General features: G+C 49.3%; 1 protein-coding gene across 37 annotated transcripts in view; it reads right to left on the bottom strand.

The window, feature by feature from the left end:
* NFASC (neurofascin) overlaps nt 1-20226 on the bottom strand; it is a 212422-nt gene extending 192196 nt beyond the window's left edge. For all 37 annotated transcript variants that reach the window (XM_084976689.1, XM_084976706.1, XM_084976701.1 and 34 more), the window contains exon 1: nt 20103-20226. In XM_084976689.1, the coding sequence (XP_084832815.1) occupies nt 20103-20209 (107 nt within the window). In that variant the 5' untranslated portion in view covers nt 20210-20226. The remainder of the gene's footprint in view (nt 1-20102) is intronic.
* Between the last annotated feature and the right edge of the window lie 6451 nt (nt 20227-26677).

Raw genomic sequence — 26677 nt, 5'->3', positions numbered from 1 at the left:
TCCCACAGGCCCTACCTCCTAATACCATCACCTTAAGCATTAGGTTTTCAACATATAACATTTGGGTGGGGGGACACAAATTTTCAGACCATAGCAGCCCCATATTTGTGAAAATGAAAGAATTGGATGGTGGTTCTCCAAGTGCGGTCCCTAAACCAGCAGGAGCTGCATCACTTGTGAACTTGTCAGAAAGGCATATTCTTGGGCCCCATCCCAGCACGCCTGAGAAACTAGCGGGGTGCACAGGGCCCAGCAACCCATGTTCTAAGAAACCAAACAGGAGATTTTGATGCAGACCAACGTCTGAGAATCACAGACCAGCCTGCCTTGAAGGTCCTTGCAGTTCTGACAGTTTCTATCCCAGCCTGGACAATGAGATGGGATCTGGACGACGATGGTATCAGCAAACGCTGGCAGAGCTCTCGCATCACCAAGTACTCCTCTGAATGCTTCATGTAAAATGACTCGACGTCCAATGAAAACCAGTCTCCATAGAGAGGCTCAGACGCAAATGGCTGAGGTTGACGTGCCTAAGGATGGGGTCACATCCTCCCGCTCAGGAGCTGCCGGCCGCCTTCCCAGCCTTGTTCACGAGCCCCAAAGGGAGGTCTGGGAAGCAGGCTGGAGGCAGACACCAGTTTAGATGTGTGTAAACATACAGCATTTACCCCAGCCAACTGGTCTCCCTGGGGACACGCCTGCCCTCAGTTGCTCTCGGACTCTCTTCCCAATGTGTCCAACCTGCCTTTTGTACTTGGAACAAGGCAGGCTGTTCAATAAATAATGACCTGCATGGTCTTACTGCTGATTATTGACTTATTAACAGGTGCGGCAGGGATGATCATGTTTCTAGGTTGCAAGCAAAGATCAGAAGCTAGGCAGTGGCTGGGATTAGCGGAGAAACCTGAGAAGGGGCAAAGGACCCTCCTTGAGCCCTGTCCTTGTCCTCTGTCCCCAACAGCCAACCTCTAGCAATAACTCTCAAACCAGGATAAGAGCAGCTGAAAACATACACATCAAGTCTTAATGGCTGTTATTTCTGAGTGGGTTTTTGTTTAATTTTTTTTCAAATTTTGTAACTTTACCTTTATAACCAGAAAAGTAACATTTAAGAAATATAAAACAGGAGTTCCCGTCGTGGCGCAGTGGTTAACGAATCCGACTAGGAACCATGAGGTTGCGGGTTCGATCCCTGCCCTTGCTCAGTGGGTTAACGATCGGGCGTTGCCGTGAGCTGTGGTGTAGGTTGCAGACGTGGCTCGGATCCCGCGTTGCTGTGGCTCTGGTGTAGGCCGGTGGCTACAGCTCCGATTGGATCCCTAGCCTGGGAATCTCCATATGCCGCGGGAGCAGCCCAAGACCAAGAAATAGCAAAAAGACTAAAAAAAAAAAAAAAAAAAAAAAAAAAGAAATATAAAACATGGATTTGTGTACTGCACTGTAGGTATGATTTTGGTGTTTTTTTGTCTTTTTAGGGCCACATATGGTCCAGGCCAGGGGTCGAATTGGAACTACAGCTGCCGGCCTACACCACAGTTACAGCAATGCAGGATCCGAGCCACGTCTTCCACCTGCACCACAGCTTATGGCAACACTGGATCCTTAACCTACTGAGTGAGGCCAGGGATCCAACTCTCGTCCTCATGGATGCTAGTTGGGTTCATTTAACCGCTGAGCCATGATGGGAACTCCTATAGGTATGTTTTACTTTAATACAATTAATTTAAAAAATAATGACCAAGGGGATTACAGGACTGCATCTAACCCACGGAGTCCTGCTGATTCCTGCTAAGAGGCAGTGTCAGTTCCTGGACAGAGGATGGATGAGAAGGACGGGAGGATTCTCCAGACTTCCCTGCCTGGGGTTCTGGGTCCCTAAGTCTAGTGTGTCCCTCTGGGAATTGGGGAAACGGGGGCATGATCACCATTTCCAGTGGGTTAATGGGACGACAAAGGCAGAGACAGAAGTGGACCCCCAAGGCTCACACCGCCCTCCGCCTGTATATTCATCGTGTTATCAGCATCATAGCTGAGACTAAAGCAATGGTGTTCCGCTGGCTCTTGGAGCGATCCTGTGAGCTTTTACCCCAGAAAGAGGCAAACCGGACAACTGGCACCACTACTGTTTGCTGCCCATGCCTACGGCTCCCAGGGAAAAGAAGCAAAATGCAAAGTGTCCAGCCTTCTAAGGGAGATGGAGGCACATTTGCCCCTGGGCCAGGGAGGGGTCTTTCATAACCTCTGGGGTCTGTGGAATTTTCTAGAGAGAAAAGGCAAAGGGGGGGTGGGAGTGACAAGAAAGAGTCAAGTCCTCTATAACCCCTGACCTCCCAAATGCACCAGGGTAAGTGATACACGGAAGAGAGGCTGGAGGACTTTACAGGAAAAGCCCATTGGGACTCTCCCTTCTCGATGCAGCCCAAAGCAAGTCAGTAGCCTGGTGGTAAAAAGAGAATTCGGCCTGGCCCTCCTCCTTCCCCGCGATCTGGGGTATCTGGGGTAGGATTCTCTACAAGTGGATGGTGGTAAGAAAACCCTGGGCTACGAGCTGGGGGCTGGGTTCTACCCTCGCTTTGCCCTGAGGTTGCTGCCAGTTTTGATGGATCCTGGCCTCAGGCTTCGTCTTCCTCCTGCGCAAAGTAAGGGACTTGATATAACTAATCCCAGAGTCTAATAACCAATTCTCAGTTAGTTAGACTAACTAATTCTAGACGAAACTAACTCTCAGATGTCTAAGAAGCCTATGAGATGCTAAGGCTTCCCATAACAGAGGAATCCATCAGCTGCTCAGACCTCTGCCTCTTCTTACTCTAGCAGGTGGGAACAGGGTGGTGGGTAGGGGTGCAAAGGACTTTCTGGCGTGGAAGATCTTCTTGGCATTCAGGACAGTACAAAGGTTCAAGGCTCAATCAGGTGGAATCTGATTGGAATCAGACTGGAATCAGAAGGATCTGATCTGAAGCCCCACCCACATAGCTTACTAGCTGAGCAACCTCAGAAAAAAAGCCATCAAGTTCCCTGTGCTTTACTTTCCTCACCGGTACTACAAGCCACCGAAAACACATCAGAAGTGAATGTTGGAGTGAGACACCTATTAAAAGCCCTTAGCATAGAGTAAGCTCTGAATATCCAGGAGCTGCCATTATTCTACTCTCACTCTAATTATTACTACTGCTGCTGCTGCTGCCATGGCAACAGCCAGGGATGAGGGAGGTCACAGGCTACTAATGTCTGGAACCCATGACCAAACCACACAACCAAGGTCAATTCACATGCATATGCATATGCTCCCGAAAGACAGTCACATACATACCAGCCCTGAGTTATCTCCACCCAGAATGAGCCCCCAGGAGAGAAAGAGATCTGCTTTTCAGGAAGCTTAATACCTTCCTCTCTCCCTCCCTCTCCCTCTCTCTCTCTCTCACACACACACAGCCAGCAGTCTTCATCAGTACCATGGAGAATCTAGGATAGACTGGGGCAAAGGTTGAGCAGGTGCCAGCTGCCCAGCTGTGACTGACTATAGGCCTCAGAGCAGCCTACACAAAACAAATTAAAAATGAACAAGCAAGCTAGCCAGCAGCCACACAGCCAGCGGTGATGCAAGAAGACAATGGGCTCCTCCCAGGCCTGGCCACCAAGTCCCGTGGCTGCTGAGACCAGGACTTGAAACCCTGCCAGAGCTGGGAGGGTGCAGTGATGGTCATATGGTGGTCTGGGCCAGAGTTGCTTGAACTGGAAGAGGCTTTGCTTTGGGTGGACGGTTCTCCATCCCCCCACTTAGGGATCCAGGGCTTGCCTTACGCTACACACCAGCTGAGACCTGTGTCCCAGGAGAAGCCCAGGAGAGAGCTAGACTAGGAACCCAGAGGCCAAGAGTCAGGAGGTAGATAACTCAGCTTGGCTCTGCCCTGATTCATGCTGTTTCATCAACTGGTCACCCAACTCTCTAGGCTTTGGTTTTCCCACCTCTACGGTGCAAATGATACATTAGTTCAGTGTATTAATGCTGTGGGGCCAGGGTATTTTAAGGATACAAGTAGGTTATAGGAGGCAATGGCTTTGTATGAGAAGTGGACCCTCATACCCTGGTGTGATGTGTGGTCTCACTTCTACCCCTGTTCCATTGATGAGCCTCATGTGAGTTTCCTCATTGTGTCTGTGCCTCAGAAAAGCCATTCCTTTCTCCTCACTTCTGGATGTGGCCAGGATGAAATTAGGAAACTAGGGCTTAAGGCAAACTGGACTGGGAGTTCCCTTCGGGGCTCAGTGGTTAACGAACCTGACTAGGATTCATGAGGATACAGGTCTGATCCCTGGCCTTGCTCAGTGGGTTAAGGATCTGGCGTTGCCATGAGCTGTGGTGTAGGCCACAGACACAGCTCGGATCCCAAGTTGCTGTGGTTGTGGTGCGGGCTGGCAGCTGTAGCTCTGATTTGATCCCTAGCTTGGGAACTTCCATACACCATGGGTATGGCCCTAAAAAGCAAACAAAACAACAACAAAAAAAATATGGACTGTCCATTTCTTCTGAATTTCTGCCCCTTCCCCCTTGGAGACACTCCCTAATGAGCTTGTTAGTAGCACAGGAAGTGTAAGAGCTCCATCTTCCAAGGCTCCACTCTAAATCTCCCATTTGACCCTTAGCCTAGGAAGCTCCATGTGCTGCAAGTGCGGCCCTGAAAAAAAAACAAAAAAAAAAGAACCCAAAGGAATCATGGGATATGGTCAGAGAGGGCTTTCCCCATCTGACTCAGGATGGGGCCCTGACCCCAATTCCACATCAGCTTCTAGAATTTTCTAGAAGGGTCCAGCCACACAGTGTTCACAGTCTTTTGCTACATCACCTTTCACCTTGGCGTCCCCTAATGTGCACATTCCGCAGCCCCCCACTTCAGTGCAGTGTGAAGGCCCCCACTGCTGTCAAAGCAGCCAGATGGAGAAGGAAAAGGGCCAGGGACCTGGGGGCCCACCCACCAAACCCCTCCAAGTCTCAGAAACTCGGCAGGCTCATGCTGATTCCTAAACTACCCAGGACAGGTTGTGCTGGAGGAGCCATAGTCGTGGGAGTAAAAAGATTAAGCACTAAGACCCCAGCCTCTATAGTCAGACAGGGCATTTAACAGTGTTACACAGACTGGTCCTGAGTCGCCAAGCTTTCGGGGGATGGGGGGTTCATTTTTAAGCCAGGCCTAACTGGACATCTTTATTCCTATCAGAGAGGTGGCTTGCTGACCATGTGCAACCAGAGACAGGAAACAGAGTCTCTAGGGACACTCAAAGAGAAAGAGAAGGAAAAGCCAAAAAATATACATGGGGATTTAGCAGAGAAGATATTGGAAAAACACAATGGATAAACACTCTGTTCTTAAAAGGAAACACTGAACAATTCATAAAAAAAAGCTTAAGAGAGTTCTGGGAGTTCCCGTCGTGGCGTAGTGGTTAACGAATCCGACTAGGAACCATGAGGTTGTGGGTTTGGTCCCTGCCCCTGCTCAGTGGGTTAACGATCCGGCGTTGCCGTGAGCTGTGGTGTAGGTTGCAGACGCGGCTCGGATCCTCCGTTGCTGTGGCTCTGGCGTAGGCCAGTGGCTACAGCTCCGATTCGACCCCTAGCCTGGGAACCTCCATATGCCGCGGGAACAGCCCAAAGAAATAGCAAAAAAAAAAAAAAAAAAAAAAAAAAAAAAAGAGAGTTCTGGACATTGTCATCCTGGCTTTGATATGGGAAAGCAACATCTCAGCACAGAATTTCATGGAATGCATAAGAAAAAAAATCATCCAAATTAGAACACAGCAAGAGGACGAATGTTCTGGTTGTGGCTCAGGAGGTTGAGGACCCGACACTTTCTCTGTGAGGATGTGGGTTTGAACCCTGGCCTTGCTCAGTGGGTAAAGATCTGGGGTTGCTGCAAACTTCAGCATGGGTTGCAGATGAGGCTCAGATCCGGTGTTGCCATGGCTGTAGCGTAGGCCACAGCTGCAACTCCCATTCACCTCCTAGACTGGGAACTTCCATATGCTGCAGGGGCAGCTGTAAAAAGAAAAAGGAAAAAAAGAGGATGAATGTGGACCAGATATATGAATGGAGAGTTAGTCATTTCTCAGTGAGCAATTTATAGCCAAAGCCCCACCAGGAAATATATGTAGTGCCTGTGTAGTCATGCTTGAGTTTCCTGTCCAATGAAATATATATTTCTATTTCTCAGTGAGGGTACAGTTAGTCTCAGCTAACACCTGCTAAGATCCTGAGTTAACTCTTCCAGGTAAAGATAGATAAGCACCAGAACTAGGTAGATTTCTCCACAACTGGTCAAACCATGCAAATCAGGTCTCACCTTTGTTTTACTGAACAGCCTAGCCAGGTTGTCTTCTGTCAGGATGTGCCCTTGTAATAGCAGCATTGCTGAAGCTAGAGAGGTAGGCAGGAGGACAAGAGACATTGGGACCTCCTCTTGGTGCCAAATCTATTGGCGGACCCCCACCCCCCGCCCGCCCCGCCCCCGCCGCCAACCTCACACACACCCCACAGGATGGGAGCACAGGCTCCAGGTGATGAAGATACTCTGCTGCTGTGATTCCTGCGGATGAAGGGAGGCTCATGGGATTGTCATCTTTTATGTTCCCATTGTCTTTTAGTACCAGAACGAAAGGTAAACCTAGGTAGGCAAAACAGAGTGGGTTCCGTGGCTCTGTCAAGCATTTGGCGATTGTTCTACAAGGAAGGTGTCACAGCCTCCATCTCGGAGCCTGACAAAGACTCAGAGCAGTGGCTCCACAGCACTGTGTTGGCCAAGATGCCACTGGACTCCACCATTCCCTGATGCAAGAGTAGAGTTTCTGTGTTACCCAGACGCTCGCTCTTCAATACGAGTGACTCCCAGACAAAGAAGCTTCTCAAACAAGGGACCATCAGCCTGTGGTGGAACCTGGAGCTGCCCATTGGGTAACGAGCCAGGATGAGGAGACTTTGGAATCAGAGCCAATCCCAGCTCTGCCACTTAGAGCTATCCTGCTTGGGACCCATTCTAAACCCCCATTTTTTCCCATGTGATGGCTATAAATATCCGCTCCAAGGGTTGTGATGAATCAATGAGATGACAAAAGCCCAGCATCTGTATAGTCCCTGACACAGAGCAGGTGGCCAGTCAACGGCTCCTCCCTTCACCCCTCACCATCCCCCAAACAGACACATGCATGGGGGTGCCCAAGAAGGGTCTGTTAGAACAAGGGTTGGAAAATCAATACTTGTAGCTTAGCCAGCCACGTTTAAAATGAATTATTACACAGCTGCCTATATGTACAACACTAGCATTTACAGAGGCCTTTCTCCTGTATTATTATTTAAATAGTCCTATCAGGTAGGCATTATTATCCCCATTTTAAAAATGGAGAAAATTAAAGCTAAAGAAGATTAAAGAACTTGCCCTAGTCCCTTCAGATCCCTAAACCATCTGGACTTCAGATCCCTAATCCAGTGTTCTTTCTGCCACCCTACCCTGGAATAACCATCCATTCAACATATATTTCTTGAAAGTTTCCTATGTTCTGGGCATGGTTCCAGGCACTGGATGCCCTTTGCCTTGTAATCCAGCCACATTCTTTGATCCCTCATGGCTCGCGGTACATTGATGAGAGCAATGGCCAGAGGGACAGAGCTCACTGCCCCTGTGCTGACTGAGGCCAGGGCTGGTCAGACAAGCTCAAGCAAGACATGCTGTGCCCTTGGGGCACTTATTGTCTCATAGGATAAGGAAGGAATAGCCAGGTGAAAAGCAGATCAGAGGGAGGAGAAAACCTATCCAGAGAGCCAGTGGTTCTCAGTCTGGGTTTTAGATTGGAATCACCAGGAGGGTCTTTAAACATCCCAGTGCTGAAACCCAGCTCTTAGAGATGGTGATTCATTTGGTGTAGAGTGGGTCCCAGCCTCAGTATGTTTAAAAATCTCCCAGATGAGGCTACCAGGCTGCCACGTTGTGGACATGTGAGGGGTCGCGACAATCAGATAGCAGTTTGCTGACCGGCGGTACTGGCATGACCTGGGAGCTCGTTAGACAGGCAGACTCTCAGGCCCAATCCAAACCCACTGATTCCACCTCTGCACTTGAACAAGATCTCAGGTGACTCATGTGCGCGTGGAGGATGGAAAAGGGCAGGCTCCTCTCTGTGAGTCAGAGGGAGAAGACCCGCCCCAGCCCCAGCTGGGAGAGGCGGCCCACCTGCTCCCCACCAGGCGGTGCACCCACCTTGAGAGTAGAGCAGGGAGCTCAGGCGACTGTGGGGAGCCAACGTCCCTAAGCTCTGCTTCTCTTGTCTCCTCCGGAGCCGCACCTGAGCCTGCAACACAAGGCTCCGTGGAACAGAGCTGCTAGAGCTCTAACAAGCCCCTTCTGTGACCAGGAGGAAGTCTGAGAGCAGGACCCTGTTAACATTGCAGTGACAAGAAGAAAAAGGAGTTTCTTTCCCTTTCACACTCTTCTCCTCCACATACCACCCCCTCCCCCCGCTCCCCCTGGGTGTCTTCATCACAGAAGAGGCAAGCTCAGGACAGCAGCGCCTCAGCACAGTCCCAGAGAGACAGTGAGCTGCCTGACCCACCATAAAGGCAGCACTGTCACTGCAGGCATGGGGGTGGCTGGTACCAGCTAAGCCTCATGAAGAAGGGAATCCTCAAGAAAAGGCCAGACAGAGACACACACAGAAAATGGCCCCTCCAGCATCCTGCAGCCCTCCCCCAGCTCTGTCTCCCAGCTACCACTTCAGTCTTTGTTTCTGTCTATCAGTTGTGTGTGTGTGTGTGTGTGTGTGTGTGTGTGTGTGTGATTTCTCACACGTGCCTGCCTTTGCTCTCCCATCAGACTGAGATCAACTATCCTTGGCTCCTCCTTTGTCTCTGCCCCCAGCACCAAGTACAGAGACTTATGCCCAGCAGGGGCTTGGTAAGTATTATCTGTATTCATGTGCACACATTTTCTGGGAGTCTAACCCATAGCTCTAGGCTAACAATGAGCTACTCGCAAGCAGGCATTTATTAAGGATTACTATCAGAATGCTGAGATTCTATGGAAGAAAACTGCAAGGCATAGCTTCAAAAAGCATGCACTCTGGTTCAGGAAACCAGACTTATACATAGCTAGCCTTAAACTCAAGACCCAAAGAAATCAAAGATGTTCTCGATAAGGTTATACAGACTGATGTATGCTGGCATGTGCCAACCCAGTGGAAAGTTTCTGCTCCAGTCTTTTGACATGTTATTATTACTTGCTTATTGATTGGCATTTTCAAGGATTTTCCCCCTCTGGTACCTCTACCACTGACACCTACCCCCAGCCTGGGCCACATCCACTATACCAGGTACACAAGATGAAATGATGCCTACCGTCGGAGAGGCAGCTGGATTAAGACCAGGAACTTCTCTCTGCTAGATGCTCACAAACATCTGACATAACAGCACACCCTCTGTACCCACCTCACTGCAGAGCCATACACACTGTGCTGCTTGCCCACTCAAGACTCCAAAAAGTCTCAAATCAGGTCCCTGGGATCAGAGCCAGAATCCAAGGAGGCTTCTCCCTGCCCTTGAAAGGAAAACTGCAGTGCATCATGTATCCAATAAAAAAAGGGCCAAACTCACAGCTAGGTGCACACTTTCAGTTCAGATTCGGTGTGGGATTTTCTCTAGCAATGTGTCAAACTCACTCCCATTCAAAAGTCCATTTTTAAGTCAGTGAGGTTTAGGTAGGAGGGACAAATAAGCAAGAGTAAGTGGCAAATGTCAAGGATTCTGAAATTAAAGCTGTGCACACAGGGCTATTTCAATTCAATTAAATATTCAATTCTCAATCACATCAGCCCCATTCCAAGGGCTCAGTAGCCACACGTGGCTAAAGGTTACCATGTTGGGCAGTGCAGGTACAGAATAGTCCCATCATCACAGAAAGCTCTATTGGACAGCACAAATATTGAACATTTAGCTGTTTTGTTTGAAGCAAAGAGAAGGGTCTTTTGGGAACTTCTGTTGCTCTCTCCATGTAAACTGGAGAGGTTTTAGGCATTCTAAATGTTGAATCGAAAGATTACATTTTCACAGTGAAACAAGCAATGTTTCATGTAAACTCAAGGACTCTAAGGCAAAAAAAAAATTTTTTTCGTCTTTTGTCTTTTTAGGGCCATACCCGTGGCATATGTTGTTTCCCAGGCTACGGGTATAATCGGAGCTATAGCTTCCAGCCTACAACACAGCCACAGCAACGCCGGATCTGAGCGCATCTGCAACCTACACCACAGCTCATGGCAACGCTAGATCCTTAACCCACTGAGCAAGGCCAGGGATTGAACCCACAACCTCATGGTTCCTAGTCAGATGTGTTTCTGCTGCACCACGACGGGAACTCCTCTAAGGCAAAACTTATGGGGCTATAAATTGGGTCATTTTGGCATGCATATGTGCACACACATGGTCTCTCCTTCTTAAAAGGGCGATTACTAGTTTCCCTAACCCAAACTTTTGCTTTCATCACAAGGATTGTGAAGTCAGATGCTGCAAACTGATTTGCTGCCAGAAAGCCCACATGCTACCTAGTCCTAGCCAGAATTGTTTCCCAGATCCCTTTTGGGTGGTTCTTAGCATTCCCTGGCTTTATCTTCTAACCTGGCATCATGGGGGAGGAAAAATCTTTCAGAGGGGAGGTCAGCACCCTGGACAGCGATGAAGCTCCCTACCAGTGCCCAAGGAAAAGTTCCAGCCCTTTCCTTTTCCCCAAACACTCCTTCAGAGACACCTATCCCCAGACAGCACTAGGTGCCTGTGAAGGGATTTCCCATTCACTTCTCCTAACAGCACAATCTTGTCTTCAGGGCAACAGCAAGCTCAGCTAAGGGGCTTTAAATGCTTCTCACCAACTCCAAGACACAGTGCAATTCCTTAGATGCAAGATTCTCTGGAGACCAGTCCCAGTTCTCTAATTGCACCTTCCACCACTCCAGCCTGGTCAATTCAATGCCCACACACACCCTCCCTTTTCTAAACTCTCCATTATGCTTCCTTACCTTACCAGAAATGCCATTTCCTTACCATTATAGTCAAATCCTACCCATCTCTAGAGATCCAGACCAGCCCCTGCTGCTCTTCAAAATTGTCCCCAAGGACTTTAGTTTACATTGACATCCTCTCTTCTCTGACATTCCAAAGCATTTCTAGTTTAGATCATGCTTCAAGGAACTTAAATACATGTCCTCTTGTCCAATTACTAGGTTCATATATAGTTTTTAAGGTTCCTGATGGGCCAGTATCTGGAAACACAGCAACTAGCCACACAGTCATAAATCATGTTACTCTTCTGAGTATCAGTTTCTTGATCAGTAAAATAATGATCTTGGACCACCTCTAACATTCTATGAGTTAAAGATTCTCTCAAAACAAGTTGCCACCCAGAAGCGTGCTATGCACAGTGCTGGAGGCTTCAAAGACTAACTGCACATGCAATGAACATTATGTAAAAACAAACCAAGGCACAGCTCGGAGCTGGGATCAGCCAGAGAACACTGGTTAGACTCCCAACATGAGTCACAAAGGCTTCATTTCCACTCAGTGCGTGATGATGATCAGAAAGAGATCTAGTTTCTATCCTTGCCTGCGTCAGCATAGGAAAATTGTCTGTGGCCTCAGAGGCATTTTCCTTCATAAAGAACATGTCACCTCCAACATGTGGAAAAATACCACACAATGGGCATTGTAACAGTGGCATTATAACAATGTGTCTCATACAAACATGCACGGAGAGGTCAACCATCACCTGACAGCAGTGTACTGACTCCACTACTAATTATGCATTAGCCCAGGCAGACTCCGGAAAATAACAAAAAGCACAGTCTTTGTTGGTGCTTCCAAATAAAGCTCTGGCTAGTCTCACAAGTCAAGAGGTTCTAAGGGGGAGAGAATCGATGTAAAAATTTCAGCTGATAAGCAACGAGATCCTGCTATATAGCACAGGGAACTATATCTAGCCCCTGATGATGGAACATGATGGAGGATAATGTGAGAAAAAGAATGTATATGCAGGACTGGGTTGCTTTGCTGTGTAGCAGAAATGGACAGAACATTGTAAATCGACTATAAATAAAAAAATAAAATCTTTAAAAAAAGTAAATAAAAATTTCAGCTGAATGTTATCCTTCTCTCAAAATGATAGTTATAATACCGCCTCATGTTTAAAATCCTATTTTTAAAACATTTGGTTTAGGCATCCATGTACAATAGGATAAAGGGATGACACGTCCCCTTTATCTTGCACATGGAGAAATTAAGGCCCAGACATGTTTATTAACGTTCGTATTGCAAATGAAGGTCACACTAGAACCCGAATCTAATTGGAATAATTCCAATAATGTGAGCAGCATGTGAGCAAACACCCATACACATGTACACATGCACATTCAGAGAACCCTTGATGATAACAAAGAGATGAATTATGAAACTCAGTGACCCTGGAACTGGAAGATTCCACTGAATACTTGCAAGTGCCAAAGCAAATTGGCCAGCATCAGTAAAGAAGGAACTCTCATCCCTGGGAAAAGTCCTTGGAATTGCCCTGCCAGCCATTCACTCTCATCCCAGAAAGTCACAAGATCTGAGAACAAAATTTAGCATCTGGCCAACCTAACCCAGTTGGCCTAAACTGGATCCAGGAAAGTGAACTCAGCACGAAGGTCAGAATCATCCTGTCCTGGGCCCTTCCCCAGAATGACCGTGCTAAGTGCTCCGAGAAGGAACACAGTGAGACCCTGGTATGATTGGGTTCAAAGAGTAAAGGCCCCAGCACTCAGGGTCCTCTACGACTAGTCTCAGTACCCCTGCTCCAGACATGTCCCTCACTGCTGAACTGCAGGCACCCACCACCCAAGCCATGCCATTTATTCATGCCTCAGACATCCCCTGCCCATTCCTGCCTTTGGACCTGCTCTTCCTTCAGCAGCTCTGATCATTAAGTCTTCAAGTTTTAATGTCTCAAGTATTTCCTCTTGTAAGAGGCTTTTCCAGTTCATCCAAACCCAATGTCATCTCCTGTCAACCTTCCAGCATTTACTGTCTGGAAGGAGCAACTGTTTCTTATATTTGGAGATACAGCTCTTGTCTCCTTCAGGGTAGAGACAAGGTTTCACGAGCCTCCATTTTGCTCCAGAAGATGGTACAGGACCTCTAACCCACACAGGAGGTGTTCAATCAGTGTTCGGTGATGACGATGAGAAGGACAAACCTCTGCAGAGGGTCATGTCACCCAGAAGCAGAACTACATACGCAACAATATCCATGGGTCTGGGTGGGGCAGATGGAAGGAGCCCCAAAGAGAACCCCCCTGGCGGACGACTGCACACACAGCCTTCCTCCAACTCCCGCACTCTAGGACTGAGCCAGAAATCCTCCCTTCTGACCCCAGAGTGGCCCATCCCAAGCTGTTTATCTCGTTAACTCGGTCTATTGTGATCCGGGTAAGAGGTTCTGAAGCCCTCCAAGCCCCTCTCTAATTAAATTCATTAGAACAGATTGGGGCTTTCTTTCTGCGTCTCAGAAAAATTAACAACACGATTAGCATCATAATGACGGGGAGAGGGGCTGCCGGGAGGCCTTTCAGGAGGGGCTGGCCCAGCCTGGGAGGGGAAGAGTGAGGAGGAGCAGGTGAAGGAGGAGGCAGATGTGCAGGCAGCTGCTTCCCAGAGGAGGGAAGCTGCAGGAGTGGGGGTGGAGGGAGTGATAACAGCCTAAGGGGATGACCCTACCAGGCCCAGGTGCTCCAACTTTTTCGCAGCATGGCATTGGGGAAAGGAAAGGCAAGATAAGAAATTCATCAATGACATAAATTCCAGAGACAGGGGCTTCTGAGGCAAGGAACTTTCAGCAATCTTCCAATTTCAGAGAGAGAAACACATTTAAGCTCAGTTAATGATGGGGCAGGAAGTCAAACAGAAGCCCCTCGTGCTTTTCATGAAGATACCTTTTTCTATAAGACTCTACTGCAGGAACCTGGGGAGAGCAGGCAGGGTGAGGCAAACCACTTTTCCCCCCCAGAAAACCTGAACCCATCAAGTTTTTGCTTAAACCCCTGGTGGGTTCCTTCGCCTAGGAAACTCTCACCTTCCCTTCCAGATTCAAGTTCTACCAATCCTTCAAGGCTCAGCTCCATTCCCAGCCCTCTGTGAAGAAAAGCTATAGCATCTGGTGAGTACTGCCAGCCGGGGGGGCGGGGGGGTGGTGGTGCTGGCCCTTCACTGCCTTATTACACTGAATCCTTATAACAGCTCTGCAGGGTTCATATGAAGACCCCCATTTTACAGACTGGGAGCCTGTCTCCTTAGCTAGCAAGTGCCAGAACCAAGGTTTGAATGCTCAGTCAAAAACTGAGCAGTTTCTCTGATGCCCTATCACCTCTCCAACTCCTACAGCCACACCGAGGCATCACTCCCTCCTTTGAAATTGTACTGTCCAGGGTCTGAAGACTTAATTATGCGATGTCCGTATTATTCCCAAGGGTTCACATGTTTCCATCCTACTTCTCCTTATTGGAAAGAGGGAACTGCATCTCTGGATCCTTCAGAAGGACACAGCAGGTACTCAAAAATGCATGCTAACTCATCCCTTCTAACAATTTTTCCTAGAGAACCCTGTACAAGTGGATAAAACACTCCAGCCCTATCAGGTCAGAGGGCTCATAGGAGAGGAGCATGGGCTTTGATGTCAAGCAATAAAGGTTTACACCCTAGCTCTGCAACCCACCTGTTCTACAATCTTAAATTACAACCTCTCTGGGTCTGTTTCATGGGGCGTAAACCCAGGATCCTAACAACACTTCTTTTTGTAAGGTTAACCCTTATGAAGATTAAATGAGCTGATGCTTATAAAGCATATAGTAGGGTGCCCAGCGCATAGTAAGCACTCTATAATGATGACTATTGTAAGATGCCACTTTAAAATATATATATATTTAATTATTTATTTTGATTTTTAGGGCCGCACCTGCAGCATATGGAGGTTCCCAGGCTAGGGGTCTAATCGGAGCTGAAGCTGCCAGTCTATGCCAAAGCCAGAGCAATGCGGGATCCAAGCGGTGTCTGCGACCTACCCCACAGCTCACACCAACACCAGATCCTTAACCCACTGAGTGAGGCCCAGGATCAAACCCACAACCTCATGGTTCCTAGTCGGATTCATTTCCGCTGTGCCACGACAGGAACTCCGGATGCCACCTGAAGGAAAGGAGGGTGGTTCAAGAGTTCTCAAGCTAACTGGCACAATCTGACCAATGTTCCCGGCCAGCGCAGCCATTAGCTCCCCGAGGCCTTCCCTGCCGTCCCCAAGGACCATCTAACATCTGCCCTTGCAGCTAGGCCGGGGCCGGTATTTGAAGTAAATGCTCAGAAGTGTGACATCAGGCAGCTCCAGCCAAAGCAGCCAAGCAGTGTGGTGCAATTACCCAACCCACGTGCTACTGCTGCTCACAGGACCCCTGAGCCAGACTCCTACCATACCAGGAATCCCGAACCTCACACAGAGCATTTCCTGTACTGAATGTTAATTTGTTTTCATTCTGTCTCTCCCACTTGGCTTATAGGCCCAATGCCCAGCTTCGTTCCTGGGATACATTCAAAGGCTCGGGAGACACCAGTGAAATGAATGGAATCAGATGTGTAGGGAGGACGGGGTGCTCCTCAGACAGGTGAGGCTGCTGTCTCCATCCTTAGGCTCTTTCCCAGTTCGGCTATGGATGTTCATGGTGACTCGTGCTCAAGAGCATAATTTCTTAAGATTCCCATCACCACCAACCCGATCTCCCCTACCTGGACCTCTCTGATGACTCTCATGGGACTCGGACCTCCCAGAGCTCCAAGACCACACATGTCAAAGCTCAAGATACTTTTACTCACTTTCCTGAACAAGACCTTGTCCCTGAATTTCCCCATCAGATAGGGGCTCCCCAAGGGCAGGTACTGGGCCCCTTCCCTCTGACTCACTCACATTTTGAGCATATTCTGACCACATGTTGCCCCTAAAATATAAGCGCTAAGGAAACAGAATGGGAGAGTTAAGCAGCCTCGATCTTGCCCCCAGAGATCTCCCCATCAGGCTGAAGCAGTACTGAGGGGATCTGGTAACATCTGGCATCTCACCTCCTCCTCCATCTTTTTCTTCCCAGGCAACTTCTGGGGCAGCTGAGCCATCTGCTGATCACATCCACCCTGCCTTCTTCCTAGCTGTGCAGGAAAGGGGCTGAGGCCTCGAGAATGGATGAGGCTGCTGTTCAACATCCCTGGCCCCATGTCCTCACTCAAGCTTATCTACGTTACTGGTCTGATGACGTGTCTCTCTTTTCCATTCCACTGGCAGCTCTGAGAGATCGGACCCTGCCTTACTTTTCTTTCTTTGTTTTTTTTTTTTTAATTACTTAATGAATTTTATTACATTTCTAGATGTACAACAATCATCACAACCAAATGCTACAGCATTTCCATCCCAAACTCTCAATGCCTTACTTTTCATCTCTACAATTCCAGCACCTAGCAGAGCAGCACATTGTAAGGTTTAATTAGTATCTGCTGAATAAGTATGTAACCAGCCTTAAATTCCTCCCACTTTCTTCCCTCCTCTTTTCTTTCTTTCTTTATTTTTTTTTTTGTCTTTTTGCCATTTCTTGGGCCGCTCCCACGGCACATGGAAGTTCCCAGGCTAGGGGTTGATCGGAGCTGGAGCCACCAGCATATGCCAGAGCCACAGCAACGCGGGATCCGAGCTGAGTCTGCAACCTTCACCACAGCTCACAGCAACACTGGATCCTTAACCCACTGAGCAAGGGCAGGGATTGAACCCGCAACCTCATGGTTCCTAGTTGGATTCATTAACCACTGCGCCACGACAGGAACTCCCTCCTCCTCTTTTCTCAGACCAAACAGACCGAGGACTGAATTTCTCTGTCTCTCTCTTTCAGGTTTCCTAAGAATTTCTTTTTCTAAAGACTCAAAGATGGGAGCTCCCATGGTGGCTTAGTGGTAACAAACCTGACTCGCATGCATGAGGATGCAGGTTCGATCCCAGGCCGCGCTCAGGGGGTTAGGGTTCCGGTGTTGCCGTGAGCTGTGGTGTAGGTCACAGCCGTAGCTCGGATCTGGCGGTGCTGTGGCTGTGGTATAGGCCGGCAGCTGTACCTCCAATTCCACCCCTAGCCTGGGAACCTTCATATGCCACTGGCATAACCCTGAAAAGCAAAAAAAAAAAACTCAATGATGATCCTCACACAGAAGCTCTTGGATGGTTGTGGAGGAGAGTGGTGCCAGGGGAAGGGACATATTGCAACAATGGAGTGACAGGAGCCTTGGAATCCTGCCTGTCAGTCACTGCAGAAATAGGACCCTCCTCTGTCCTATTTCTGCCTGCCCCCCCACCGCCCCTGCAAATGTCCAAAGCCAGAACTCAACCTCTGGGTATCAGCCACCTCCTCCATGTGCCCCTGAAAGACGCGGCTCTGTAAGCACAGCCTGTGTCACCTACGGGGAGCCAGCCGGGTCTTGCTCCAGCTTGTCATGGAGCTGGCTCCCCTTTCTGTGTGCCTCAATTTATCCCCGTGTAGCCCCTGGGATGTCCAAGGAGGGATGAGGGCTGAGATTCACTGCACAGAACTAGGAAAGATGTACACTGTTATCAGAATCCCCCACTTAACCTGAGCCCCAATTAAGCATTTCAATGTTGGAACCTTAATCCAATCAGCTCTCGTAGTCGCCTCGAGGTGATGCCTTCTCACGGACCAGGAAATGCTGGCAGCCCTGGGAGTGCTAAAGCCAGGGGACACTTCCGCCCCACCCCTACCCATGATGGGAGGGGCACAGAAGGTTGACAAAGCAGAGGATAGCCAGTCCCCTGCTGCACCCCCACCCCCATTGCTGGGCACTGCCTGAGTCCCATTCAGAGTTGCTGCTTATAAGCTGAAGGAGTCCACTCAGATTTCTAAAGCGAGGGAGCCTTGTGAAGAAAGGGTGGGCTCCATCAGCAATTTGTTCTTCGCCTCCAATTTAAGATTTTCAGATTTTAGCTGAGGTCCCCAGGGCAGGAATTGGGCTGCCATTCTCTGGTTCATGGTGACAAACACAGTTTCTGGGCTAAATGTGACTGAATCTCTTTCTCATTTGTGTTATTCATTCTCATTTTCATTCTCTCTCTCCTTCCGCGCGCGCACGCGCGCACATACACACACACACACACACACACACACACACACACGGGCACGCACACACGCACACACGTACACCCCTTCAGCTGAATCTAAACACAAGAGGAAGAAATTACTCCCTCAGAAGTGCCAGCTCTGTCAGGACAAAAGGTAGAATGTATTAGATGCATAGCAGACCCCACCCCCATCTTCTTCAATTCTTCTGGCAACGCAAATTCACCAGCTCCAATCACCCCCAAACCAGAGAGAGATAGGTCTCTGCCATCCTCCTTTTCCTCCCCCACCCCCTGCTCCCATGGCTGGCATGGCCCCATCCCCAGGGGCTCCACACACATTTTCCTTGGGTTTCTCCTACTTATGTTGTCAGTTTGGTGGGTTCTGAACCTGCCAGTCTTCAGCTCCAAACAAACAATTCAACTCCTGCCCGGCCAGGTCCCGAAGCCCTGTGGCCTGCCCTTGTCGGGGGTCTGACGGTGGCCCAGCAGGGCTCATCAGAGTTCCAAGGTAGATAAGACACACCAGGCCCTCACACCAGGGAGATAGACAGGCAGAAAGGGGACATTGTCATCTACTCCTCCAGACCAAGGAAGGAAGCACCTCTACCCAACACACACACACACACACACACACACACACACACACACCCCGCTGCCAAAGGCTAAGGAAGGAATTCGGAGCAGAACCTGGCTCAGGGCAGGAGAGGGGCTGCCATGGGGACCAGAGTCTAGGTGATTCAGCACTCTGCCCACTCAGCCCAGCCCATGGGTCACACTCATGACAGCTCCTCCTGATGCCAAAGTGCTGACTTGGAGGCTACGGAAGCATCCTTTCTAAAATCCAAAATTCTTTAGCCCTTCAGTGGGGCTCCTCATTCAGGCTTTTGCATCCCAGAGCTCAGCTCAAGACCAGGAAGAGGCTGCTCAGACATCTCCTTGGCCCCTGCCTCTCCCCCATCCTAGTTTCCCTAAGCTTAACACCTCCTCCCCTAGTCCATCTAGGAAATAAACCTGAACACCGAGGGGAAGTGGGTGGCTGAAGAGGAACATTAGAGAGGCCTACTAACACCCAGCATCCTTTGCCCCAAGCCATGAATAGGATCAAACACGCAGAAAGGGGTTATATGTGGATTCTGCAACAGCGAGTACATAGGGCCTTTGGACCGTGGGCCTCCCCAAGCAGGGAAGGAGGGCCCAATGGCAGGTTTGGGGGGTCTCAGTACAGGCCGTGTGGCTACAGGCTGTGCAAGGAAGGGCAGGTGATGGGTGTCGGGCCAGCTAATAGGCAAGGGGGAGAAGATCCGGTTCCTGAGATGGACTATGGTGGAGGAGGAAACCAAGGGGCAGCTGGGAAGGGGCTGGGACAGGGCATGCAGCGGGGACGAGAAGGATAGAAACTGGAGGGAGCTGATGGAGAGACAGGCACCTGGCGGGATGGGGGTATGAGGTGGGGACCAGAACAGGGAGGGCAGGGACCGGGGCTGATGTGCCTGGGGCCGGAAAAATAGAAAGGATGGGGTCACACAAAGTGGGGTGTGAGGTAAACAGGTAAGGGCAGGGCTCGGAGGTGAGGCAGGGACGAAGGAAAAGAGGAAGAGAGTGAGGGTGCGGGAAGGGGGAGGGGATGCGGCCAATGAGATAAAAAGGTGTTGGGGCGGGCAGGAGATGGGGAGCTGCATGGGGCGGGGTCCAGCCAGGGACACAGGGATGGATTCAGCGCAGGTAAGGTGTAGAAAGAAGGGTCGAGTCGGGGGATGTGGGTAGAGGGGGATGGGGACAGTTCGGGGGATGGAAACCGCCAGAGGAGGGCGGGAACAACGGAGTGTCGCTAGGTGGGTTTCCACGACCCCCGTTCCACCCCGACCCTCGTCTCTCCGTGTCCCCACTCGTCTACCTGCAAGGGCTCGGGCTCCGGCCCGGAGCGCAGTCGGTGCTGTCCGCTGCCGGCGGCGCCACTTCCCCCGCGTCCCCTGCAGCGCCTCTCGCCGCCAGCCGCCGCATTAGGGCAGAGACCAACCCGTGCGCGTCCCCGAGCAGCCGGCGCGTCCCCGACACCCTGCGTGCGCGCCCCCGCGCCCCTCCCTTCGCGCGCCGAGCGGGGACCGGGACCGAGGAGGAGCAGGGCAGGCTGCTCCCGCGCGGCCCCGCCAGGGCGCGTTGGGGAGCTATTTGCAGAACCAGGACCGTCTTTCCTTTCTCGCCGACCCACGGGCTTCTTTGCAGAAAATGATAATTTTCTGTTTCTGTTCGCTGATCGCCTACTGCGCGCCAAGGAAATACTCTGGAGGAAGTACTCTGGAGGAAGTACTCTGGAGACCCAGAGGTATCACGAGTTTGTTTTGTATGTGCCCTTCCACCATTGGGCTGTGACTTCTTGAGGCCAGAAATTTGTCAGACAGCTTGTGTTCCCAAGAAGATTTGCCTCTCCTAGACTCACCAGGAACGTTTGTTGATTGAAGAGTGGTTGGATCCGGAATCGGGGATGTGAGAAAGATTATGAGTCTGGTGTGGGTAGAGTGAGTCTTCTTTAAAAAGGGGAAATTTTGTCTGCCTGAAGGGGGCTCCAGCAGCGTCCAGACTTAAGGTGTGAGAAGCCCTGGCCTGGGAGCTGAGAGATCAGGGGCTCTTCCTGACTCTGAGACTCCCTGACATGCCTAAGACACTTCCTCTTGGGCCTTGGTTTTCTCAACCAAACAATGATATGCTGATTGGATGATCCCTTCAGGTCTGTTCTGGCTCAGAAATGGAGACGGTGTGAGGCCCCTGGTTAACTTGCAGAGGCAGGGACCCCAGCTCATTATCACCTGAAACTGTGGAAAGATCTGGATGGGGACATCAGAGAATCTTAAGCTAGGAAGAGCACTTGGAAGAAGCTTCTAGTCTGTTCCTCACCCCACACCACAGTTTCCCTTTGCAGCCCCTCTCTGAAGTCCCACGGCAAACCATGTTCAGCCCCCTTCTCTGTGCTCACCCAGCCCTGGCCCTGGCCCCACACTGGCTGAGCTGTACCGGTCTGCCTCTCTGTCTCCCCTCCAGCCTACGAGCTCTCGAGCCCTCAGAGAGCAGGGTTGCATCTTGTTCTCCCCAACTCCAGCACATAGTAGGTGCTCAATAATACTTGCCAGTGATGGAGGAAATCATCCCAATGCCTGACAAAACGTCCCACTCTTCAGTAAGGTGCTTTGGGACTTCTAATTACAGCTCTTGGGCAATGGCTATGTGATGTGAAAGGGAGGGGTTGATATGACAGGAGCTGAAAGCATAGCTGCCCCTAGGTGTCAGGAACCCTGGGCGAAACTTTCTTCAGGGTCTTGTCTATACACACCATGTGACTTTACTCAAAATTTTGTCTCAGCATCATTCTGGCAGCCCAATCTCACACAATCCTGGGAACAAGACAGGGCTTCCTCCTGGAGTGGGGCCTGCCCCTAAGGCCCTGTAGCAGCCAGTCCTGGAGCTTCTTGGGCTGTCTGGTCAACCCCATTGGAGAGAGGCGGGAGAGGCTGTAGAGTATTATTAGAAGATTCTCTGAAGGGGAGACTCTGAAGACTGGAGAGCTCCATCTAGTCCCAGGCACTTGGGGGAACACTTAGAGGAAAAATTAGAGGAAGGAGCTTTGAAGCACCAGAGCCCCTCAGGCTTGGACTCAGGGCAGGACCCCTCTCCTTAGTGGATGTGTCCAGTGGGAGCTGTCTCCCTGGAACAAAATCATTTCCCTTCTCTAAGCATCTATTGTATGTCAGCCTCTGGATCTTGTTTAGATCAGTTACTGGTTTTTTACTGTGCTGGGAGGAAGGTGTTTTTAGGTGGCATTGCTTGGTGGTGGTGGCATCAGCTCCAAGGCAGCCTGCTGGATTCAAATCCTACCTCCACCACATCAGTTATGGATAAATTTGGGCGACTTACTAATTTTTCCTTCATTGCTTTTGAAAAGTAGTATTAAAGCTATACAAGCCCCTGGTTGAATGTGTATCTGTAAGATGTAAAATATGTTTCCCTCCTGTTTCCCATCTCTGGGAGTCATCCCTTTCAACACTTCTGATATATTTCTTTGGCTATTTACCTCCGAATCTCTAAATGACATACTTCTTGCTTCTGTTTTAGGAGTTATCTCTCTCTCTCTCTCTCTCTTTTTTTTTTTTTTTGTCTTTTGTCTTTTTAGGGCCCCACCTGCAGCATATGGAGGTTCGCAGGCTAGGGGTCTAATAGAGCTGTAGCCACTGGCCTATGCCACAGCCACAGCAATGCCGGATCCGAGCTGCATCTGTGACCTACATCACAGCCCACGGCAACGCCGGATCCTCAACCCACTGCTTTGCCAGACCTAGCCTCTCATCTGGGCAGCCGTGCACTTGGTAAATACTCCCTTCATGGCATAGAACACTTTATTTCTTTTTTTTTTTTAATTTAATTATTTCTTTTATTCTATGACTTTATTTCAGGTTATTTCTAATTTTCAAGTATTATATTTTCTTATCTTTTTTTTTTTTTTTTTGTCTTTTGTCTTTTGTTGTTGTTGTTGTTGCTATTTCTTGGGCCGCTCCCGCGGCATATGGAGGTTCCCAGGCTAGGGGTCGAATCGGAGCCATAGCCACCGGCCTACGCCAGAGCCACAGCAACGCGGGATCCGAGCCGTGTCTGCAACCTACACCACAGCTCATGGCAACGCCGGATCGTTAACCCACTGAGCAAGGGCAGGGACAGAACCCGCAACCTCATGGTTCCTAGTCGGATTCGTTAACCACTGCGCCACGACGGGAACTCCCTTTATTTCTTTATAGACATGTCTCCCCAACTAGACCAGAAGTTTTCCTGAGAGTGGGAACTGTCTTCTCTAGGCATTCACAGAGCCCAGCATGGCACGCAGCTCAGAGCTGAGGCTCCATAAATATTTTTTCCATGGATGAATGAACGTATGAATAAAAACAGAGCTACTGTGAGTAGAGACACTGTCCAATGACAGTAGCCCTAGCCCAGAGGTAGCTACTTAAACTGATGAAACTTACAAATTCAGCTCAGTCAGTCACCCCATTTCAGCCCCCGATTGAAGAACCTTTCTATCATCCCAGACAGTCTTATTGAATAGCACTGGACTACATTCTGACTGGTGCTACCTGGAGTTGGGCAGTGCACCACTTGCACAATTGTTCAGAGCAGGCATCTCTGAATAAAGTACCTCCCAATAGGTGGTGCTGTGCCGGCTGCTGGTCAAGGAATCACGCAGATATTTATGGTCTAAGGCAGGCATGAGACCATCTAAAGAATGCCCCGTTAATGAATAAATGCAGACTAACTGAAGTTAACAGATTATGATTAGGCATTACCAAATATCTAAATATGAACAGACTGTAAAAAGGAAATATAAAGAAGTTTGACTGTTGGAGTTCCCGTCGTGGCACAGTGGAAACTAATCTGACTAGGAACCATGAGGTGGCAGGTTCGATCCCTGGCCTTGCTCAGTGGGTTAACGATCCAGTGTTGCTGTGAGCTGTGGTGTACGTCGCAGACATGGCTTGGATCTGGCGTTGCTGTGGCTCTGGCATAAGCCAGCGGCTACAGCTCTGATTAGACCCCTGGCCTGGGAACCTCCTTTAAAAAGACAAAAGACAAAAAAAAAAAAAAAAAAAAAAAAAAAAAAAAAAAGAGGTTTGACTGTCTTCATAGCCTGAAAACTGTCTGTTTCCCTTTTTATGTTTAAAATGGACACCACTTTGCTTGAATTATTTCTTGGAGAAATAAACACATTTGACAGAAATAACCATGCTGCTATTAAAAGGCAGCCAAAAAATATATTTATTTTCATGTAGCAACCACAGAAGACCTCTAACATGGTAGCCAATGATTTTCTAGGTAATATTTACAATAGTCTTTCCTGTTTTTCTCATAAACTATTTTATTTGTTTGTTGTTGTTGTTGTTTTTTTAGGGCTGCACATGGACGTTCCCAGGCTAGGGGTCGAATCGGAGCTACAGCTGCCGGCCTACACCACAGCCACAGCAACGTGGGATCCAAGCCATGTCTGCGACCTACCCCACAGCTCATGGCAACGTCAGATCCTTAACCCCCTGAGCAAGGCCAGGGATTGAACCCTTATCCTCAGGGATGCTAGTCAGATTCATTTCTGCTGAGCCACAATGGGAACTCCTATTCTCATAAGCCATTGAAATGTCCTATCCATGGCAACATTTCAGCCTCCAAATTGTCTTTCGAAAACTGCCCCTTTGCACATAGCACATGTACAAAAATTCTTTGTCTGACCATGTTTCTTCATTTTCTATCAGGAAAATGTGGTCCCTGTACTTTGCCGGTCCTTTCCATCTTCTGTAAGACTCTGCTAAAGGCACCATAAGTCCCGATGCTTCTGGATGCCTCCTTTCGCATCGGACCAGACCCACCACGCTGGGGCAAAGCAAAGGAGACTGCACTTGGGCTTTGTAGCAAGCAGGGTCCTGTGCTCCAGTCCACAGGTCCCAGGACCCAAGTCCCTCTGTGTCTGCCCTATCCCACCCCCTGCCCCCCCAGCACAATTCCTGCTGGCTGCCAGGATCAGCATGAGCTGGGAGCCAGGAGGTAGCAGCTGAGAATCCAGCCTGTGGGCCTGGCCACCCCCAATTAGTTTACCTTATTAATGCCAATTTATTAGCACAGAACCCCTGGGAAGTGAGCAGGAGAAGGTTTCTGTTTTAAATAAGCATCAACATGTCATCAAGTCTGTAAGTTCAGTGGGAGTGGTCAGACCTAGATGGGTGACCCTCCTGGCCTCCCACCTCCTTAGGATGGGTGGACCCGGGAGAGTAGTTTTGACTGGGCAAATTGGCTGGTGTGTGCTTCTGAACCTTAAACCCAAGACTTGTCACAATTTTACAATTGTGTGTGCAGGGTTCCTGTTCAGAGTCCTCTAAGGGTTGGTTTACAACAAAGAATTTATCGATTAAATAACAATGCCTCTGTAAATAAAACAACCTTAATAATTAAATCTTGCTCTCTCTCAGGGCTTCAAATGGACTCACTCTTTCAGTTCGGAAGTGTCAGGAGCTGGGAAAATTCAATCTTCCTGCAGGGGAGCTCCTGCATCATAATGAGTTCCCATCATTCGCCCCTTTGTTGAACCTTGGGCACGAAAAGTGGTACCCACCCTCTCAGACACAGGGGAGCATTTGAAATGCATCAATCAACAGCCATAATTTCAGATGAGTCAAAGCACCTGAGAAATGTTTATGTGTCACACGCCCCTTCTGCTTCATAGGGACCAGGTAGATCCTACCTGCAAAACAATACAGGGGTCCAGGAGGAGGAAGAAGAACCCCCCCCAATATTGTTTCTTCCCTCCCTAACATCCAGCTGTAAAAATCCCAAGAATGAACAGAAGCTTCTCACCCACCGATCCCCTTGTCCACAGAGCACCTTCCTTGGATAATTGTTTGGCTTCTGTGTGCACATTTGTGTGTGTGAGGAGGAGAGTGAGTCTGTCTGAAGCAGGGATGTGCTGGTAGATATAACAGTGGGTTCACTGGGGCAAAAACAGAAACCCCGATGTGTAAATTCTCCCACCAGGGTCAATTTCAAGGTACCAAGAAGAGGTCCCTGAAGGTGGGGTTGGAAGGAGAAACACAGTAAGTAGCTCATGATTATATAACGTTTTCACCAACTAATACAGTAGGCGTGACAGTCGGCAAGAGCATAGACAGTAGTAAAACAGTAGAATAGTAAGGAAACGAGGAGTTTTGAATTATTTCTTACTTTTGTCTTCAATATAATGATTTCATTGTAAGCTTATGTAACTTAATTTTAAATAATGGCTGTGTTTTACAACCAGCTTGCAAAGTTCTGAAAATTTCCCAGTGGGATCTTGTGAGCTGACACAGGCTGGCTCCAGCCCATGCCTGGAAGCCATGCAGTCTCACGGTTCTGTCCCTGCTGTTGCCGCTTCCGAGCCTAGAATTTCTATTTCATGGTTCCCACAGCAGCTCAGTGAGGTTGGCATGTTAGGCTTGGTGTTTTGTTTTGTTTTGTTTGCACAGGTTTGTGGCATGTGGGAGTTCCCAAGCCAGGGATCCAACCCATGCCATGGCAGCAACCCGAGCTACTGCAGTGACAACATCATAATCCTTAACCCACTGAGCCACAAGGGAATTTCCAGGCCTGCTGTGAAGTGAAACCCAGCTGTGGCAGACACTGCAGTAGTGCTGTTAGTGGCCAACAATCCCATCCCTGCTGCAGTGATGGGGCAAGACTCCCCTTGCGTCCTTCTCCGGGGGCCACTCCGGCTGCTGAGAGGAGCCCCTCCCTGGCATCACTGCAGGTTACGATGGCCCATGGTAACTTGATAACGTGTGTGAGGTGCAAAGCCTGGTCCCTCGCCCCAAGGAGGGCATGCCATGGAGTGGGTTACACCCAGAGCATCTGCGGATCAGGCCAAAGTCTTTACCTGAGACACAGCCTGGCTTGACAACTTCCTCTTCATCCTGC

This window comes from Sus scrofa, chromosome 9, assembly GCF_054392235.1.
Source record: "Sus scrofa isolate SSC_HxYL_T2T_F1_AM1 chromosome 9, Sscrofa_HxYL_maternal_Yorkshire_Landrace_v2.0, whole genome shotgun sequence".
NCBI lineage: Eukaryota > Metazoa > Chordata > Mammalia > Artiodactyla > Suidae > Sus > Sus scrofa.
The sequence above is the reverse complement of the archived record's forward strand: the minus strand, read 5'-3'. Positions and strand labels throughout refer to the sequence as shown.